Source organism: Sminthopsis crassicaudata, chromosome 2 (genome assembly GCF_048593235.1).
Source record: "Sminthopsis crassicaudata isolate SCR6 chromosome 2, ASM4859323v1, whole genome shotgun sequence".
NCBI classification, from domain to species: Eukaryota; Metazoa; Chordata; class Mammalia; order Dasyuromorphia; family Dasyuridae; genus Sminthopsis; species Sminthopsis crassicaudata.
Window position 1 is genome coordinate 421,144,273 of NC_133618.1, and position 15,900 is coordinate 421,160,172.

Sequence of the window (15,900 nt, forward strand, 5' to 3'; positions counted from 1 at the left end):
ATTATGAATTAGAAAGGTATCTTTTAGCTAAAGGTCCATCGTCCTCTACGTCTGGGGTCCCTTTTGGCAATGATATGCCCCTCCCAAAGAAGGGGGTTTTGAGAAGAAACTGGACACCTCTAAGCCCTAATTCTGCCTCAAAAGGTACCTGAACATATACATCTGGGAAAATGGAAAACAAATGGCACTAGGCTCATGTGGAGATATGGACAATCAAGGGATCTAGCAAATAGCTCCCCCTAGCAAAAAACCACAGTACCCCATCTCTGAGGAGGAGGCCTGGCACTCCATCAGGCCCAGAGAGGCCTTCAACAAGATTCAGGAAGTTAGTGATGTGGGTACTTTTTGCTTTTTTTTAAAAAATTTTTATTTTTTTAACACTACATCAAAGCAAACACTATTGTTTCTACGCATTGGCTGAGTTATCCCGGAAAGATCTGTTGATATCTTCCAATATATTTTTTGATTCAGTTCAATTCAATTCAACTCAAATCAATTCAACTCAATTCAATTTATCTTTATTAAGCACCTACAATGTGCTCAGCACTGTATCAGGTGCTATAAGAAGTAAAAGAGAAGTATAAGTTCCCTGTCCTTAAAGAACTTACAGTCTTTGTGGAGAGATAAAAAAAACACCTATTAAAACAGTGAAATAACAGAGCACGGCAGTAAGTGATGACATGCCAAGGTGAGTGATACAAACAATTACTGCATGGGCATTCAGAGAAGGGAAAGAGCAGCATGGGTTTGAGTGGTCAAGGAAAGCACAGCATGATGGAAAGAGCCCTGGATTAGGATCCCAAGAACCTGGGTTCAAACATTGGCTCAATGACCTACAACTTGTGCGATTTGGGGCCTAATCAGAAACCTCTCTGGAGTCCCTTCTAGCTCTAAATCTATGATTTTAGTACTCTCTCATGCTGTGGGATTAAAATTGGGCTTTGAAAGTCTTGTACAATTTGAGCAGGCATCTCTACAGCAGCAAAGACGTGGAAGTAGAAAATGGGCAGGTCAGTCTGGGGAACAATAGAGACTGGTCTACACGGAATAGGTGAGACATGAGTGTGAAAGGACAGGATGGGTCCATGTATCAGCTACTCTGAAGGTAGAATGAGAAGTTTGGACTTTATCCTACAGGCAAAGAGAAACCATTATAAGTCTTTGAGTAAGGAGCATGGCTAGCAATGGCTTATCTCTGGCTTTTATCCAGCTTGAGGCATGCAAGGTAAAACCAGCCCTGAGGTGGGACTCATTGCAAGCAAAGTCAATAAAAAGTGCAGGTAGAGAAAACGTGGTCCCCATGGCTTCTGCAAATAGCCATGTAGGCCTCCTGCAAATAGGTCTACCCCAGTCCTTCTTGTGACAAGTCTTTGCACTAGGGATGGAGCAAAGGACCATGGCCTCAAGCAGTGGTTTTCAAAACACAAGTTCATACAGGGTAGTGGCACTATGATATAAAGTCATATCACTTTAAAGAACATAATTATAGTCCCTAAAGCATGGTCTTTGGACCCCTGAAAGTCCCCGAGACTCTGTCAGGGGGTTTGTGAGCTGACAACTCTTTTCACAATAATATTAAGACATCATTTGTCTATTAAAATACTACTTCCTTTTCAAAATACATATCTGTGGAAGGCTGTATTTTCTTTATATACTTTAATGAAAACAACATAACAGATTGAATGCACAAAGCAGATATGAGAATTCAACTGTATTCTATTAAGCCAGACATTAAAGAAAATTTCAAAAATATGTAAAACAATGCCTCTTCTCATTAAATTGTTTTTGCTTTTGAAAAGTTATTTTTCATAAAAATGTTATATAAACATGAGCCTATTTTTAATGAATTAATATTTTCTAAAATGATCAGTTTTAATTTCTGATATAGTTAATGTCAATAGAAATCACCCATATAAATAAAAACTCTTTTTGGTTCTTAATAATGTTTTTAAAATATAAGAGATCCTAAGATGAAAAAGTTTGAAAATAATTGACCTATAGGACTAATCCCTAGGGCTCTTAATTAATGCCCTTTCCTGGCTTCTGGCATTTACGTTCATTAGGATCAGGGCTCTTGCTTCAACAGAAAAAACAAAACTAAACCTGTAAGACATTAGTCTTCCTTATCAATAGAAATGGGTCATATCACTTCTATGTTCAAATCTCTCCAGTGGCTCCCTATTAAACTGAGTGAAATTTAGACTCCAATTGGCATCCCAGCTCTCTATCATCTTGAGGTCACTCTACTTTTTCATTCTTTTCTCATACTATCCTCTATTCTCTCAATGTTCTATGTAAACTGGACAATTTGCCATCTTCCTTCCCATCCTCTCTTGGGTACACGTTGGATTCTCTAACTTTTAGATTTTTTTTCTCAAGCTTCTCCCTAAACTGTAGAATGTTGTCTTTCCCCCAATCGAAATTTCCCTGTTTTGGTAGCCCAGCTCAAATACCTTTTCTAGCATCATAAGGTCTAGGCCTGGAACTACCTGTATAGATCAATTATAGTTGCCTTATTTTGCATACGAAAGAACTTGGGTCTCATGATGACTGCCAAAAGTCATACCGATTAATGTGTCAGAGCTGAGATTCAAATCCAGTCCTCCAACTCAAAATTCTGCTCCTTTTTCACTATGCCAGACTACCTTTATGAAACCTCATGTTATAATTCCCTCCTTTAGAACTCATGTAACCCTTTTTCATTTTTCAGGGACTTGACATGTTATAGTTATCTCTATAAGTGTTTCTATAATTTCAATGACAAAAGCCATGTTTTCATTTAATCTTTTTATCTCTCCTAGTACTCAATGTGTGCTCTGCAAATAGAAGACATTTAATAAATGTTTATTGATTAGAGCTAAATTAAATTAAAACAAGATCATCTGCTATGGTGTTGGGAAACGACCTTTAGAATTTAAGCTGGAGCCTTTGGAAGCTTGGAGTTGTCCTGTGTGCCCTCTAGCCCCTGACACGGATGCTTTTCAAAAATCTCCCTTCCAATACTATGAAGGGGGCTATCCACTGTCTGCTTGTACATCCTTGCTCACTTTGGACTAGTTCCAGAGCTTATGCCAGATGCACTGGGCATCTTTCAGCATGGCCCAGTCTGAAGGATGTCAGTGACAAATGAGAATATACAAGGCCTCCTGCCCATAAAATTGAATAATGAACTAGCTTAATGAATCACCCACTCCAAGGTCAGAGGGGAATTTAAAATGTATTTAATTAGGCACAAGAAAATATTGCAGATACCTCCCCCCTTCCCACTCCAGCCCCCCCCCCCCCCTACAAAAAACCCTTAGCATTCAAGGTCTTTTAGAATCTGGCCATAACCTACCCTTCCAGCTTTCTCTTCAGTTCCCCATCACCTCCAGTCTACTCCTACCACAAACTTCCTCCACATTAAGTGTGCCCCTTTGTCCTCCTCTGCTCCTAGTCTTTATAGTGGTTACTCGAGTCACACTGTGTGCATGTCTCTATGGTGGGCAGATGAAGTCTCTCAGACCCAGAAGCCAGGCTCCTCGGAAATTTCATTTGCTTTGGGCATGAGCTTTCTTTCCTAATAGCCAGCCACCATTCCCCATTCCCTAGTCTCAGAGCCAAGCATTCAATTTCCTCCTGATTCTTTTATATACCAGGGTTGCCAAAGCGGGAACAAACCAATTCAGAAGCTCCAGGATAGGGAAAGAATAAGATGAATAAGAAAACCACACTATAGAATGGGCCTAAGTCACAGTATTCATCAAAGCATGTGATGGCCCCTCTGTAACCCAACCATTTATTTAAAATGACATCAGAATATGACAGTCCATTAATAAAAAAACAAAGCACAAATTCCTATGGGGCAGTGGCACCCTTATATAATTGTCATAAAGCATATTTTCCCCCTTTTTTATATTAGAACTAGTTATTGAGTCAGAGAAATAGCCTTTAAAGATAGGATCTGGGCCAATTGCTTTACCCCAGAGTTGCCTGACACCTCTTTTTAACCTTCTCAGAGGATCTGTCACATGGCTGATCTAGCCATACTAGAAACATAGCTGAGTACCCCAGGGACAGCATTTTTCCTAGTCATTTCAGGTAACTTCTTGGATCTATGATAGAAAAAATTTGACAGATGTGAGATAAAAGAAAGGAGTGTGTATGTAAGTAAAAAGAGGGCATTTTATGCTTTTTCTAGTTGCTCTGTCAGTTGGCAAAGTTTTGAAAAAGCCTCATGGATCTAGAGACTTGGGTTCCAGCTCCTGGGTTCTTTTGCTAACTAGCTGTGTGACTATGAGCGGGTTACTCTCCCTCTGTGGTCCCCAGGTTCCTTGTGACATTTCTCAGTAAAATGAAGGCGTTGGAATAAAAGAGCTATAAAGTTCTATAATTCTGTGGTATTTCTGAACCATACCAACCACACAGGCTGCCTGCTCCCTAGTACGTGAAACAGAGGAGGCTGGCTCTAACCTACTGGCCCAAAGAGCTCTTTGGGGAGACTTGAACAGAATGGATGATTAGCAAGTCCTCAGAAAGATGCTCTAAGGCCCATGATCCACAATTTTTCCTATCTTTTTATCTCTAGTGGTTACTTAGTGCAGTGCCTGATACATAGCATTTAATAAATGTTTGTTGATTGACTTAATTAGTCCATTAGGCTATGGCTTGAAACAGTGAATAACCTACATCTGGTGGGAAAGGGCTATCAAGCTACAGGGCCTTTTGGACTTACTTGAATTTTGGGGTCTAGAGATGAGGTGAGGAGGTGAAGGAAAGGCCTGAGACCAAATCAGAATACAAGGAATAGAAAGGGCGAGATCAGGAAAAAACTCAGGAGAATATCTAGATAAAATGTAGAATATGGAACACTGTTAGTATGGTTTCTCCTGGGATCTAGGTGGTTCTCAGGAAGGAAGGAAGCAAGCAAGGAAGGAAGGGAAAGATATTTTTCTTCTGTTTTCCTATATGGTTCCCATCCAGGACTTCAGTCTTGACTGGGTCTCCTCTGACATGGTACTGTTGTATAAGCATATAAAATTTCCCCTACTTCTTGGGTAGGCTATGACTTCTTTATTATCCTTTAAAATTTTTTTATTAGTCATTTTCTTAAAATTTTAAACAACTGTTAAAAAAACAACAACAACACAAAACAAAAACCTCAGTAAAAATAACTCACTATATGATACATATACCCAAATGGTGTGATATTTTATATAATAAAAGATGAAAATAGTCACTTTCCATAATAAAAATAAGTTCTATTTTTTGTTTATTTTACAATATACTTAATATTTCTCTTCTTCTTCCTCTTCACTCAAAGTAACAAAGTCCCATGCTTGACATCCCCATTGAGCCGATGTCTGGCAATCTCTGCCTCCTCACAGTGGTGGAGACTTGGGGGAGACGGATTAGGAACATTTTTGACACCCACACTCCACATGTCTCTCCAGCTCCTCCACGAACGAGGAGCCGTCTGTACACTGGAAGACGTATTTCCGCCGCTTGCTGCGTGTGGGAACACAGCAGTGGGAGCCACAGCTCCCGCGACATTCCATCAGGGGCACCTTAGAGGCTGTGGCACATGATGCATAGCCCTGCTGCCGGCGGATCACCTCTCGAACCACCTCCCCCTGGCATGGGTGCTCTGTAGGGACAAAGGAGGCGGGCACAAGCTTGGTCAGGCTGGCCAGACAGGTTTGAGAAAAATTTTGAAATGACACTGAAGCTCTGTACATTCTTTTCTGGAGACGGGTGGTATGCCTGGGGGTGGTAACTGCCATTGGTGGGCAGCAGGGTGCACATCTTCTGCCTCACCTTTCGACCAAGCTGCTTGTCGCCAGACCCTATGCTTTTAAGCTCAATCTGACAATCAAAGTAAAATGGAGTCAGTAGCCTGATCATGACATTGAGGAGGGATTTGTGGACAGTTATCTGTGGACATGAAACTCAAATTCCATTAAGTGTGTTTAAATATAGATTTTCTCCCTTTTTAAATATAGTGATTCCAATTTATTTATTTATTTTTTTAAAAATAGCCTTTTATTTTCAAAATATATGCAAAGATCGTCTTCAGCATTCACCTTTGTAAAACCTTGTGTCCCAAATTTTTCTCCCTCCCTTCCCTCACTCTCTTCCCTCACTCCCTTCCCTAGACGGCAAGTAATCCAATATATATTAAACATGAACAATTCTTCCATACATATTTCCACATTTATCACACTGCATAAGAAAAATCAAGTCAAAAGGAAAAAAAAAACTGTTTTCTCCTTTTTTGTAAATAATTTTCATGAAAATCTTATTTTCATTGACATCTTTTATATTATATCATTTTCATTTCTGAATATAGCCCTTTTCACTCCCCTGGCTAGTGAGCCGATGAATAAAGAAGAAAGGGGTGGAAAAACCATCAGTTTGACAAAACTATCACATTAATCTGGCACTGAATTCCATGTTCCACATCTATAATCCCTCTTCCCAAAGGCGGGAGAGAAGAGTTAAATTTTTTCTTAAAGCACAATTTTGACTTATCTATACAAATATTCTGTGAAGTACTGGAGAACTCCTTAGATGTAAAAAATTCCCTCCAGCAATGCAGATTGCTGTCTGGCCTCACGTACTTCCTAAGTGTCAGAGGAAAGAGCTGAACCCAGGGTCTTTGGGACTCTAATCCTAGCAATCCTATTCCCTATATTATACTCCCTCTCTGCTAGATATTAAGAATGGATGGTACATAGGGCTCTGCCTCTGCTCTAAGCAGAGGGAGCCTGTATGACTGAAGAAAAATGGGCCCTCTGGAAGCAATCCTAGTTTCTGGGAGACAAAGCATATCTTGAAAAAAGAGAGGCCAGTTTTAGAAAGAGAGGGTATCTTTTAAGTTAGTTTTGATCATCAGGGGCACCAATCAAAAGAAACAATTTACTGTTAAGGAGAACATGCTATTCTGATGCTTTGTCATGGAGTGGTAGTGACCCTGGGCCCATCTTATGAGGAAGCCCATACGCCTGGGCAGAGACCATACAGAAAGCCTCCAAATATGGCTTAACTTCAGAGAGACTTCACCAGGAGCCTTGATCACACATTAAACTGGCTACTATGACTTGAAAACAATATCTTCACACAGAGATGTATTCTGATCTGTTTTGGTAGAAGGAACACACAAAGATGAAATGATAGAATCTTCCAGAAGGACAGAGAACCTGATCAACTGTCAGATTCTGACAGGATTGATGGCAGTTGGAACTGGATCAAGAGATGTTATAGGTTGCTTCCTCAGGGTGGGCATCTCACAAATTAAGATTCATTCTTAGCAAGTTTTTTTCAATAGCTCTCTTATTTAGCTACCTTCTTGATTTTATTTATTTATGATTTTTTGTTGTTGATTCTGTTTTTTGTTTTTGTTTTTTTTTTGTAAATTTTAAGATCCCAAAGAATTTACTTTTATTTATCTAAAGCACAAATCAGGAACTTGATAAATGTCTCTTGAAGGATGTTATGTCTTTATTACCTAATACCCAGATATTTCTAGTGCTTCCATGGGCAGTGAAACCTTAGATCCTGAAGTAAGCTTTTAGGTGGGATTTTAAACAGCTTACAAAGATCTCCAACTCTCGAATAAGTGCCAAGGAAAGGAAAACAAAATGGACACCCGTTGACTGGGGAATGGACTAATCAATTTAAGGTCCTAATGGATTATTATTGTGTTGTAAGAATTGATAGAAGTATGGGTATATAAATATATACATATATAAATGTAATCTGATACCAAGTGAAATAAGCAGGACCAGGAAAGCAATATGTACAATGACTATAACAAAGTAAATGAAAACGCCAATAATAAAACTGAAATGGAATGCTGTGAAACTATAATGGCCAAGCCTGGCCACAAAGCAATATGAGAAGACATCTTTTTCCAATTCTTTGCGGAAAGGAAGGCCCATGGGTGTGGAATACTGCATATAAGTCAGAAAGTTTTGATTGGGTGCTTGGTTTGCTAAACTTTTTTTCTTTCTCTTATTTTGTCTTTTATTACAAGGGAGGGATGTGGTGGGGTTAGTTAGATACAGTGGAAAATAAAGATGATGTAAAAACAAGAGTCATAATAATTCATTTTAAAAAGAGTTAAATGCCAAAGAGATCACCCTCATCTATCTAGGCAGTAGGTCAGGGCCTCTGGAATGATGCTCTCCCCATCCCTCTATTAAGGACCGTCCCTCAGATCCCAGGGACTCAAGGACAGCCCACCTCGTTCACAGTGCTCCCCGCTGAAGCTGGGCTCACACTCGCAGTAGGGTTGCCCCCTTTCAGAGATGCGGCACTGGCCATGGAAACACTTGAAGTCCCTGCAGGGGCTGACTGAGTCATTCCTCTGGTCGCAGGAGGCTCCCACGTAGCCCTCAGCACACTTGCACGTGTATGTGGAGCCCGAAGCCACACACTTTCCATGGACACACCTGAGAAGGATGGGGTTTGGGAAGGAGAGAAGAGGTATGGGTTAGCACCAGTCGGGCCCTTTATAGGTCAAGTGAGTCAGGAGCACTTTCAGAGAGCACACCGTTCAACCCTCGAGCCCAGGCTTACAAGGACAAGTAAAAGGAAGGACAAGGAAGCTTGAAGAGTTCCTTAAACAGGAAACGCTTTTGTGGCTATGGTGAAATTCTCATGTACTAGAATTAGGAGTTCTATAAACCGGGGTGCCTAACTGCTTCCCCAAACGTGTATATGAGAATATGTCCTGTTCTTTAAAACAAAAAGGAAAACTTAACACTGAACAATACAGCTACTTAAACCTGCATTGCAACTCTCTACATTTCAACAGTGTCATGTCAATGTACACAATTTCTTAACAATTAGTCAGTTTCCCCTAATGTTCCATCAGGATTTTATTTTTTCTTCTCTGCTTTCTCCTATACATACTCTTACTGTGTCCTCTAGTCTTTTTTTCATCCTGAGGCAATTAGGGTTAAGTGACTTGCCCAGGGTCACACATCTAGGAAGTGTTAAGTGTCTGAGATCAGATTTGAACTCGGGTCCTCCTGAATTCAAGGCTGGTGCTCTATCCACCGTGCTGCCCCTCCTCTAGTCTTCTAGTTCTGTTTTCATTTTGTATTATTTCATAAAGATTTTTTTCCAGATTTCTTTGTATTCCTCAAATTTTTACATCTTAATGGCACAATATTAAACTTATCTCCTGCCGTTCTCAGTCAACAAGCGTTTATTAAGAGCATGCTATCTATGTGCCAGGCACTATACTATAAGATAGTTTGGCTTTCTCCATATTTTTGTAGTTACATATAAATCTGCTATGAATATCTTGAATGGATCTCTTCTCTCTCCCTTTCTCTCTCTTTGTATATATAGTTATTAATAAAGTTGTAGCTTTTTTTCTCAAAAAATTACTAACAATCTATTTCCTCTTTTGAAAATTGTTTTCTCACCATGTGAACTGTTCCTCTTTAACAGTCATTTTTTTATCCACCATATTTACCATAAATATTTTCCCCAATCTGACATTTTTCTTTTAAATATAATGATTTTTTTGTTGTATACTATAACTTAATTTTAATGATTGGGGAAAAAAAATCTCCCTTCATGGAGATAAGAACATTTCTTTTATTTTTTAAAATAGTTTTTTTTATGCTTGTCCATCATTTAGTTGTAATTTATTCAGATATAAAAATATAAGCTAGTAGTCTAAATCCATTTTCTATCAAATTACTACCTATTTTCTAGCACATCAAATAATTTTCTCTGATTTTATTTTTTAATATCAATTTTTATATTATTTTGCTTCTTTTAGGTTTACCAGACACTAATCTTTTATACATATTTAGTTAGATATCTGTACTATCTATTCTATCCTACTGATCTACTGACTCTCTATTGTTTGTTCTAGATATTATATAGTTCTGATAACCTCTTTGTAATATGCATTATAATTTGGAAGTGCAAGATACTCTTTACTAGGTTCCCTATCTGCCCCCCAACTCCTATCCTTAATATTACAAAATTTTTGTTTCTGTCACATAATAGAAAATTGTTTTTTTCCCTTATTTAATAAGGAAATTCCTTGATATTTTAATTAATATTGCATTAAATATGTACACTAGTTTTGGGTATGTTCATTCTATCTTAATCTTAGTCATCCATGAACATTGGATGCCCCAGCAATTATTTAAATCTTTCTTTACTTCAGTCATTATTTTTCAAGCTATTCTTTTGCAGATTATGTATATTTTTAGATAGGATAATTCTGAAATATTTTTGTTGTTTTTGTACAAAGGGTTCCTTTTTGTGAAGTTTTTTTCTTAGTCTTTATTTCTAGTAAATGAGGACAGAAATGATTTTCGGATAATCTTACATGCCAGATCCTTTATGAACTCATTTATTAGCCTCACTATTTTTTTGTTGAAACAGTCAAATTTTGTAGTTATGATAGCATCATGATATTTGCAAATACTATTTTGATCTCTACATTTGACTTCTTCCAGTGTTAATACCTCTAATATCTTTTTCTTGTCTTATTGAAATTATTAAAATTTCTAGTAGTATGTCAAATAAAAGCACTGGAAGCAGAAATCTTATTTTTGTACTTATGCTAGTAGAAATACTCCTAATATTTGTACATTGCATATTATGTTGGTTCTTGGCTTAAGGTATATATGTTTTACTGTGTCAAGGAAAAATTCTGATATTCTATTGCTTCCTAATTGTTTTTTTTTATCATGATGTTGGCTTTTATAATTTTTTAACATCTATTCATGTAATCAAGTTTTTAAAAAAGTTTTTGTTATTGTCTACATTTTTTTATTGTTAACGATTCCCCTGGCCCTTAAATTCTGAAGCAGCCTTGCATACTGTTCTACAGTTTTTGTGATCATAAAAAATAACTTCTATATGTGTCTCTCTTTTTAAAAATAACACTAGATAAGTTTTCTGCAGTTTTTTTTGCAAAGCCATTTTAAAAGTCACAAAGTTATTTGGTCTACTCAGTTTAAATCTGGGATTCTTCATTTTGACTATCTTGATTCACTGGCTATGGGCTCTGAATGATTTCTGGTTATTTCTTAAAATTCAATCCATTTTAAAAGGGTGACATTTTGCCATCACTGAGTGACTATGTGTGTATGTGTGTGTGTGTGTGTATATATATATATATATATATATATATATACATATATATATATATATATATATTCATATATATTTTTATATCTATCTGAAAGAATGTGCCATGGAATCTTTGAATAAATACTTGTCTTTTCCAAGTCTTCTTCAAAAGACTCCTTTGAAAGAAATAATATTCATTGGGACAGATAATTTTTAGTCCTTGCATTAGAGAATTAATTTCATTAGTCATAGTTTATTCATAACTATCTGGGTACATTTTTCTGAATTCTAACCTCATTACCTTCCAATATAATCAGAGCATATTCATTCATTCATTCATTCATTCATTCATTCATTCATTTGTTCTCTCTCTCTCTCTCCACCATTCATCTTTCTTCTCTTGTCTGCCTAAGGACCCTGAAGAGGGGAAGGGGTGAGGGTCTTACATAGGCAGGGAGAGAGGCAGAACTGTGAACTCAGGGGAGTATGCCAGGTCCAGTACACCTGGTCTCCAAGAGACTCACCTGTGGCCAAGGCAGGAATCTCCAGCTTCTTGGTCACACAGCGGCCCTGTCCAGCCTGGGTGGCACTCGCACACCACACTGCCCTTCTCCACAGAACGGCACATTCCATGCTTGCAGATAGTACATGACTTGCAGCCAGGGAAGACACCTGGGGACTGTTGGGGCAGGGCCTTGAAATCCTGGAGCTCGTTATTGATGCGAACGTCATGGATGCAGCCATGGAAGCCCCCCAGGGTTCGGTCTGTGCCCTGGCGCAAGGCTGAGAGGCCTGTGCTTGTGGGTATTCCTGGAAACAGAAATATAGCTCCTTTACTCCTGGCCCCAGCTCCTGCAGTCCAACTCACAGTAATACAAATTGAACCTAGGATTTCATTGTTAAAGCAAAGTCCCTGATGAGAAAAGTCCTCCTTCCTGATGAATATTCACATTTTCTCTGCAATTTATAGTTTTAGGGAGTCATCAAAAATACAGAGAACAATTGAAGTTCACCAGAGTCACATCATCAGTATAAGTTTGAAATGGAACTAGAACCCAGATTTTCTTGGCTTTGGAACATGCTCTTCATCCACTAATCCATGCTTCCTCTCTTACCCAGAATTATGTTGTGGTGGAAGGGATCCCCAAATAAACCACCAAACCCATTTCACCCCAAGCCATATTTACTTATATGGCTTACTGTTCATTACTTGGGAGCTAATTCTCTAATCTGAGTAATCTGGCTGCTTCTACATTTCCCTATCAATGTATCGAATTCTATCCTCTAGAGTCTTTTCTGCATTGACAGTACACTCACCTCAGTAATTGATCCTTAATTGATTCCAGAAGGCACTACCAGTGGCAGAAATTGAGTACTAAATTAATATTTCCCATAAGGACACATATCCAGTCTGTAGTCTAACCATTCCTACCCAATTCCCCAAAAGGGCAAGTGGGACTTTCTAGTCATGGAGAAACAAGGCCGCCCAGACCAGCCAAGCTCCTCTTTTCTTGACCTGTCACTTTCTAAGAGGAACAGTGACCTTTGTGCTTTCTCCTCTACCCTATATCATCCAAGCTTCCTCGGGGGAGGGGGTGCTGGATGTGGAGGTGGAAGCTAAGGTCCAGCAGCCTCCACTGTCCAGGACTGTGGCCACAACCTGGAGTTGTGTCCTCTGCCATACTGCCACGTCTGCCTGGGCTCCCACTCCTTCCAATACCAGTGTTGTGGAAGCTGGGAGATTACATGCTGCAGCCGCGTCATCCTGGAGGAACTGCCCCACAACCTGCCAGTCCCGGTGTCAGGGGCTCCACCTGCCAGTCCCTCACATGGCAGCTGTCCCTGGGGGAGGGGGAGCTGCCCATGCCTGAGGGTAATAGTGGGGAAGGTGGGCAGTGCTGGGCAGGATTCCTGGCCAAACTCGAATCCCTACAGGTTAACCAAGACAACCTCCAAGTTCCATGAGTGCCAAGCAAGCAGGAAATGCTGTAGCATTTTGTCTGCCTGAAATACTAGGAATACAGAATTCAAAGAGTTTTGAAGCTGGTGAGCACTGAGGTACCACTGTACTATCTTAATTAATTCTCCCAAATGACCCCTGAGGTAGGTGAGAGAGGCATTAACTTCATTTTACAGACAAGTAATCTCATGTTTGGAGATTTATCAAAGACTTTATATTGAATGTTAGACCTGAGATTAGAATCCGTGTCTCCTGATTTCAAAACCTGTGTGCTTTCTGCCATTCCATGAGGCTTTTATGGACAGAATATAAAGGGCTGGAGAAAACAGAAACTGAATTTAACAGTTAGTTCCCAATTATTAAGATTCTTGTCGAAAATTTCAATCTGACATTGCTTCTAAAATAGAAAGTTTACTAGTTCCCAGGGTGAAAATGAGATGTCTTCTTCTCCTTTTTTTTTTCTTCTTTTTTTTTTTTAAATTAAAGCTTTTTATTGGGCTTATATTCCAAAGAAATACTAAAGAGGGGAAAGGGAACTGTATGTGCCAAAATGTTTGTAGCAGCTCTTTTCATAGTGGCTAGAAGCTGGAAGTTGAATGGATGTCCATCAATTGGAGAATGGTTGGGTAAATTGTGGTATATGAAGGTTATGGAATATTATTGCTCTGTAAGAAATGACCAGCAGGAGGAATACAGAAAGGCTTGGAGAGACTTACATGAACTGATGCTGAGTGAAATGAACAGAACCAGAAGATCACTATACACTTCAATGCTGTATGAAGAGGTATTCTGATGGAAGTGGATATCTTCAACATAAAGAACAACTCACTTCCAGTTGATCAATGATGGACAGAAACAACTACACCCAGAGAAGGAACACTGGGAAGTGAATGTAAATTGTTAGCACTACTGTCTATCTACCCAGGTTACTTATACCTTCGGAAGCTAATAATTAATGTGCAACAAGAAAATGGTATTTACACATATGTATTATATCTAGGTTATATTGTAACACATGTAAAATGTATGGGATTGCCTGTCATCAAGGGGAGGGAATAGAGGGAGGGATGGGATAATTTGGGAAAATGAATACAAGGGATAATATTATAAAAAAAGTACTCATGCATATATACTGTGAAAAAATTATAAATAAATAAAAAATTAAAATAAAAAATAAAATTAAAGCTTTTTATTTACAAAACATATATATTCATGGGTAATTTTCCAACATTGACCCTTGCAAAACTTTGTTTCAGATTTTTCCTCCTTCCCCCAACTCATCCCCTAAATGGCAGGTAGTCTAATACATGTTAAATATGTTAAAATATATGTCAAATCCAATATATGTATACATATTTATATAGTTATCTTGCTGCACAAGAAAATTGGATCTAGAAAGAAAAAAAATCTGAGAAGGAAAACAAAATGCAAGCACACATCAACAGAGTGAAAATGCTGTGTTATGATTCACACTCAGTTCCCATGGTCCTCTCTCTGGGTGTAGATGGCTCTCTTAATCACTGAACAATTGGAACTGGTTTGAATCATTTCATTGTTGAAGAGAGCCATGTCCATCAGAATTGATCATCATATAATTTTCTTGTTGCCATGTACAATAATGTTCTGGTTCTGCTCATTTCACTCAGCATCAGTTCATGTAAGTCTCTCCAGGCCTCTCTGAAATCTTCCTGCTGGTCGTTTCATTTCATTTCTTTTCAAAATACATATTTTAAAAAGTTCACAGACTCCCAAGTTAAGATGACCTAAATTCAAATCTAATCCCTTAATTTTACAGATGAGGAAACTGAGGCACCAAAGATTAAGTGACTCACTCAAAGTCATTGTAACATGCTCTCCTAGCCATTACTACTATCAGTCCGTCCTTGTTCCTAGGCCCATCAGCGTACCTTTGGCTACTGACCTTTGCAGTATCAACTAATTCTACCAACTCACCTTCTCTGAGGCCTTAAAAGTTCTCTGACCACAATTTATTGAATCTAGTTTAATAACCGATCCGCTGGTCATTTTCTTACAGAACAATAATATTCCATAATATTCATATACTACAATTTATTCATCCATTCTCCAACTGATGGGCATCCATTCAGTTTCCAGTTTCTGGCCACTACAAAGAGGGCTGCCACAAACATTTTTGCACATGTGGGTCCCTAAGATGTCTTTTTTTTTTTTTTTCTACTGCTCTCCAAGCCATCTCCTGCCAGGCTCGTTATCTTACTATCTTCATGGGAAGTACAGAAGTGATCTGGTCTTATGTCATTACTTCTGATAGTTGCTGGAATCAGAACAAGGGAAGCTGGAAGCATGGATGAGTTGGGGGATGGTAGAATATTCCTTTCCAAAGGGCAACTGGCCATGTCTGGAGTAAATCTGAGGTAGATTTCTTGGTAGATATCTTGAGGGAGCTTGGGAATAATCTCTAAAGACTATAAACTTCCTAAGGGTAGAGAGTGTTTTATTTCAACTTTATTTTTATCCCAGCATGCTCCTATCTTCCTCCTCCTCGGAAATAGCTTTCCAGCCCTAGAAGAACACTTATTGTGGGATCTTACTCAACTGATTGGTGCTTGCTTCTCCTAGACCACTGTTTCAGGAAAAGTCTCAGCCAGCTTCATTCTGGTATCTTCTCCTTCTGGCCAGAGGCCTTGCCCCCTTTCCTCTCTCCCTGCTCCCTCTCCACAGAATGCCTTTGCTTTTGTATTTGTATCCCCAGTGCTTAGGGCTTAACAATTCAATTAATCAGTCAATGTCTATTTTGTATTAAATGTCTGTTTTGTGTCAGTCAATGGGGATATGAGGACTTATGAATGTATATGTACCTATTACCTATACAT

At 38.7% G+C, this 15,900-nt stretch overlaps 1 protein-coding gene across 1 annotated transcript in view; it reads right to left on the reverse strand.

Annotated features, from left to right (window-relative positions):
• Positions 1-502: 502 nt before the first annotated feature.
• Positions 503-15,900, reverse strand: part of SLIT3 (slit guidance ligand 3) — a 772,880-nt gene continuing 757,482 nt past the window's right edge. Inside the window, 3 exon segments of the mRNA XM_074292023.1 lie at positions 503-5,626; positions 8,224-8,432; positions 11,613-11,898. Of these exon segments, the coding sequence (XP_074148124.1) occupies positions 5,391-5,626; positions 8,224-8,432; positions 11,613-11,898 (731 nt within the window). The 3' untranslated portion in view covers positions 503-5,390.